General features: G+C 39.0%; 1 protein-coding gene across 1 annotated transcript; it reads right to left on the bottom strand.

Annotated features, from left to right (window-relative positions):
* Nucleotides 1–225: 225 nt before the first annotated feature.
* Nucleotides 226–4,608, bottom strand: LOC109866877 (fibroblast growth factor 4B-like). The gene is made up of 3 exons (XM_020455760.2): nucleotides 3,984–4,608; nucleotides 2,353–2,456; nucleotides 226–1,989 (listed from the first exon to the last, which is right to left on the bottom strand). The coding sequence occupies exons 1-3, from the start codon at nucleotides 4,282–4,284 to the stop codon at nucleotides 1,813–1,815; spliced, it is 582 nt and encodes a 193-aa protein (XP_020311349.1). The 5' UTR covers nucleotides 4,285–4,608; the 3' UTR covers nucleotides 226–1,812.
* Between the last annotated feature and the right edge of the window lie 603 nt (nucleotides 4,609–5,211).

Below are 5,211 nucleotides of genomic sequence, written 5' to 3'. Positions count from 1 at the left end.
ATATGTGTTATTTCATAGTGTTGATGTCTTCACTATTATTCCACAATGTAGAAAATAGTAAAAAAAATAAAGAAAACCCCTTAAATGAGTAGGTGTGTCAAAACTTTTGACTGGTAGTGTGTTTGTAAACTATCGAGAGAGGTTGCCATTATTCACCGACACAGCGTTTTTTTTTAGGTTGACTTGAACTTAAGTATTAACTTGATAGATAGGGTGCTGCAGAACACAATTTATTTACTTTCCTAAAGTCATTTGATAATATGCACAGCACATACACCATAATGTTGAACAGGACCTGTATAAAACTACAGACATAATGTTGATACATACTGTATAGGCTACATGAAATGCATAACATAAGGAGACATAACATAATTGTGAACTGAACGCAGAATATCACAAGGGATAATATTAATGACCACAGTAAGAAACACATCTACTGCTCTATTCAATCCGTACCACGGAAGTTCAGCGTTAAAGTGTGATTGAAATTTTAAATGTAAAATGTTCCCGCGTTAACGGAGACTGCACTCTCATTAAACACTGCATAGAGATGTAGCATCTTAGCAATGTTCCCGCGTTAACGGAGACTGCACTCTCATTAAACACTGCATAGAGATGTAGCATCTTAATTTGACCACCCTTTCCTGCAATGCAAGACATTTGAAACTTGTAGCATATTTGAGGTTTAAAAAGTCTTGTGAAGTTCCATTATGAACAATGCATCAACACCTACAAAAATGTTCATTAATTATAATCAAAATAACAATTCACATTTCCTATTGCTGCAGGATTATTGTCCTGCTGTAACCAACTGGCTCAAATTAAGATCCTAATTTTTAATGCTTCAGCGATACAGACTGAATAGAGCCCTGTTTCAGTTTACAGTATATGTACATTTTCTGCATCCGCTGTGCCAAACAAGAAATGACATTCTTCTTCGTTTAATTTGCACATACCAGGCATTGAGTACAACAAGACATATATTTGAAATACAGGAAACCTTACAACGTGACAATGTCATAGATAACTTTATATATGTATATAAAGTTATAATAATCACTAATGTGGCAGTAGAGGGTCCAGTCATTTGTGTGTGCATTTGTTATTTATGAAAAGAGTTTTAACCAGACATGCACACAACAAAAATATAGTTCAAACTTAGACCAGGGTTAACAGATGTGCTAATCTGAACTCCGATTCCCTCTCTCTGATTGGGTTCCTCTCTATTCAATCTCATCAGTGATATCCAGTGTCAGGTGAATTGTAAAGTGTAGAAGCGTGGGTTGCGTCATACTGTACGTCATGCTCAGAAAGACAAAACAACAGCAACAACACAATCCCTCCTTGCATCTCCATAATGAGGTAGTAAAACAATCAATTAGGAATGAAAAAATAATGGGACCAGTACTGAACTGAATGGTTTGGACCTGCCATCATCATCTTCCTTTTTGATGCCGAGACACAAATCTGACAAATGTGGGTCTCCAATTCCTTTCAAAGTAGTACAAGTAGGATAACAATGCTTACTGCACAACCTTTGCTGCGCAACAGTTCTTTAAAAAAAAAGTGCAAAATCTATTTTACTCTTAAAAAAAAGCACTCATCTTAAGACACATAGCAGCAAAAACAAAACAATTGTCATTATTCATCCCCTCTTTCTACATTACTCCACTTTCCCAAAATATAAACATTCTCAGGAATCATAAATAAATAACTTAAATATCTCACTCTAGAAAAACATTTGAAAGTGCATTGTTTTCCAGTCTCTCTCCTCTACCCTTGTTGACGGTACAGTCTCATTGGAGTCATTCAGATCCTTGGTAAGAAGTGTGTCACTGTCATAGCTGGTGTAACTCGATTTCCTTTTTTGGTTTTGCCAGTCTTACTCAATCCAATATACATCCCTGCGTGAGCTGCTGACTCATAAGCATTGTAGTTATTTGCCAAGAGATTCTCCTTGAACTTGCACTCATCATTGTAATGACCCTGGAGAAGGGATGGGAGAAGAGAGGTTAATATTTACCTTAAAAATAATCCAATGTACCGTAGACGAAGCTCTGTTGGCCAAATGACGCCAATCACGCATGTCAATCTCAACACTTGGGATTTTTTCGACAATTCCATATTACCATGTAGGGTACTGTACATGTCATGGAGTCTAGGGAAAGGAAATGTCTACACCTTGTATTGAATGCATCTGTGGCATAGTGTACTATGACGTTCATAAGCTACAAAACGTGTACAAGCATGCCAAGACATTGACTATCATTTTGCTGTGGAGATCTCTCACGAAGCAAAGTAAGTTGTGAGTTAGAAATACATCCAAGAAAACATGTCATGTCTACTTACAGATCCATAGAGCTTCCCTTTGCTGTTCATGGCCAGAAACATACCACTTCGGACGCCAAAGAGCGTCACAACCCCTCTCTCCACAGGTGATATCTCAAGGAGACCTGAAATGAGACAAAGAATATCACTGCTATGTTTACACAGTACTTATCTACACCAAAACGAAGTTGTTTATAATCCATTGTGTTGTAAAACGAGACGGAGAAGATAAGGACAACTGCAGTAGACAGGTCTGTTTAGGTCTCTGTTCAAACTGGTACTGGAACATCCTGCAAGGAAATGATGCTTTCCTCCCTTGATACTAGATGATGAATTGGAGCATCGAGTAGGCCTAGGCTAAATATGATGTAGACTTCCTTTCAGTCAAGTACCCAGTAACAGGTTGGACTTTTGATTAAATTGCCTACATTGGGCTTGCACAGTAAAACAAGATAAAAAAAACACAACAACTTTGTCTTGTCTCTCTGGCTCTATTGGAGGATTGTTTAAAAAAAACGTATTCTCATAGACTCATTTGTGAGGAAAGAAGAGAAAAATAGTCAATATTTTCCAATGGGTTCTGACTTTATACACTACTGGACTTAATACCATAATGTATTATGATGACTAGTCTATTCTCCATAATACCCGGGCTCCCAAGTGGTCTAAGGCACTGCATCTCAGTGCAAGAGGTGTCACTGCAGTCCCTGGTTTGAATCCAGGCTGCATCACATCCAGCTGTGAATGGGAGTCCCATTGGCCAAGCGCCGTCCAGGTTTGGCCAGGGTAGGCAGTCATTGTAAATAAGAATTTGTTCTTAACTGACTTGCCTAGTTAAATAAAAAATAAATATAATGGAAAACAACTGACTTAACATCACACCAATATATTGATAAACACTCCCCTCCTGTAATTCTCACAGAAACCACTTCATGGGTTTTTTTCAACACTTTCCCTGGATGCTACTAGTCTTGCTCAATTAAACATTTCATCTGTGTCATATCAACTTTTTAAGTCACTCCAAAAAAACGATTTTGAGGCATTTTGATCTAATATTTTGTGATTTAGAAAAAGTTAAATATATACTCGAATGAAGTTAGATCTATAAACTTTTTATATATACCAGTAGGGGAGCCTAAAGATAAATAATCCACTTGGTTAGAGAGATTTTTTTTTACAACGTTTTAATAAAATAGTACATTTTAAAGTGAGTGTGTTTGGGGAACCCCCCCTCCACTCTCAGATCTGGTATCATCCCTGATTCCTTTTGACATTTCAGAAACATGTCCCGAAGCCTTTTTATTTGAAAAAAAAAGACCTGCGAAAATTGTTCAAGGAGGCGCATTAATCAAAGCCTTGCAAAGAAGCCGAAATGAAAAATCACTCTTGGCTTAAACACACCGTTGCATCCATCCACTGTAGTCACATGGGACAATAACACTAACATCCATGTGACGTCAATTTGCTAGTAGCCTAATCAAACACAGTATTATGCTCAAGATGGCATGGTGCCCATTCACACAACTCCATCCCATAATATGAAGTTCCAAAGTGGTGGCGCATGACACAAACAGGTTGCAGACCAAGAGAGGGGCATCAAACAATTGGCGCAGGAGATTATAAATTCAATAAAAGCATGAAAATGACCTTACTGTATCTATTTTCGTTGTGTATTCCAGTTATCTTTCCGTCTGGTAAAACTTGAATATGAAACCCAATGCCGACATTGCAGTATAGACGCCGAAGTCTTTTGATGCCTGTAAGATAGTCACCGTCTCGGTTGATTTCTCTTTTTTCCCATGGGTTTCGAGCCAGTGAGCGAGAGTAGAGCGTTTCCCAATGGCGCTCTGTAGTGTCGGTCTGCCTACCCGCACACGGGGCAGTGCGCACTGAGGTACACACTAGTCCCCACACCAGCAGCGGTACTGGTAGCCAGGACGCGTGGACAGACATCCCTGTGCTGTCGGTCAGTGCTGTCTCACGTGTTTGAAGAGGTTTTACAATTCCCCAAATCCCCTCTCCCCTGTCCGTGGTGCTCACAGGTTGACAAAAAAAGTTGTGGAGACTGTGGGACTCAGTGAGCCTCACTAGTCTATCCAGTGAAAAAGTTAACTTATTTCTGAGTCTGCATGAAGTATTTTCTGTAGGCTACTTCAATGGCTCCGCTGTTTTTTTTTTGTATTACTCTATTCCGAGTTGCTTTGTGTAGGAGTTGTGTGTTGTCAGTCGTATTGCAGGACCTGGCCATGTATCTCCTCTCCTGACGATACTTATATGTGCTCCGAAATTATATCACACGCCACCTACTGTACCAAAATGTTGCTCTCAACTCTTAGAGTCGGAATAACCTTCGACGCAAAGTCATGAGAAAACCACCTCCCTTTCTTGTGCACTTTGATATCGGAGTGGCGGTGGGCAAGCAATTCAATGCGCTCGGTTGATGTATTGACTGTAATGTTAGTGTGAGCTGACACATGTAACCTATATAAAAACGTTTTCCCAGCCTGTATATAGTGTCTTTATCTTGCTCTTCCCAGGCTTCTCAATGCGTGTCCAGGCGACAGGATGAATTACGCATGGGATCGTTGTCTTAAACTTCCTCCGATATCGTCTGAAATAAAACAAATGTATTGCAGGATGCAGAATAGGAAGCTGAAAAGGCAGCAGACTGTTGCACAGTAGACAGTGCTATAAATGAAACCATAACAGGAAAACAACAGCACTTTAGTGGAATTTCCTACTTTTACAATAATGGAAATAAGAGACAGGCGGACAGAAAACTATTATTTAAATGGAACAATATCAACAATAAGGTTATATTTGTATTATTTTGATGCAAGACAAATACTTTAGCATTAACAAGGTTGGTGACATTATCAA

This window comes from Oncorhynchus kisutch, linkage group LG22 (assembly GCF_002021735.2).
Source record: "Oncorhynchus kisutch isolate 150728-3 linkage group LG22, Okis_V2, whole genome shotgun sequence".
NCBI classification, from domain to species: domain Eukaryota; kingdom Metazoa; phylum Chordata; class Actinopteri; order Salmoniformes; family Salmonidae; genus Oncorhynchus; species Oncorhynchus kisutch.
The sequence above is the reverse complement of the archived record's forward strand: the minus strand, read 5'-3'. Positions and strand labels throughout refer to the sequence as shown.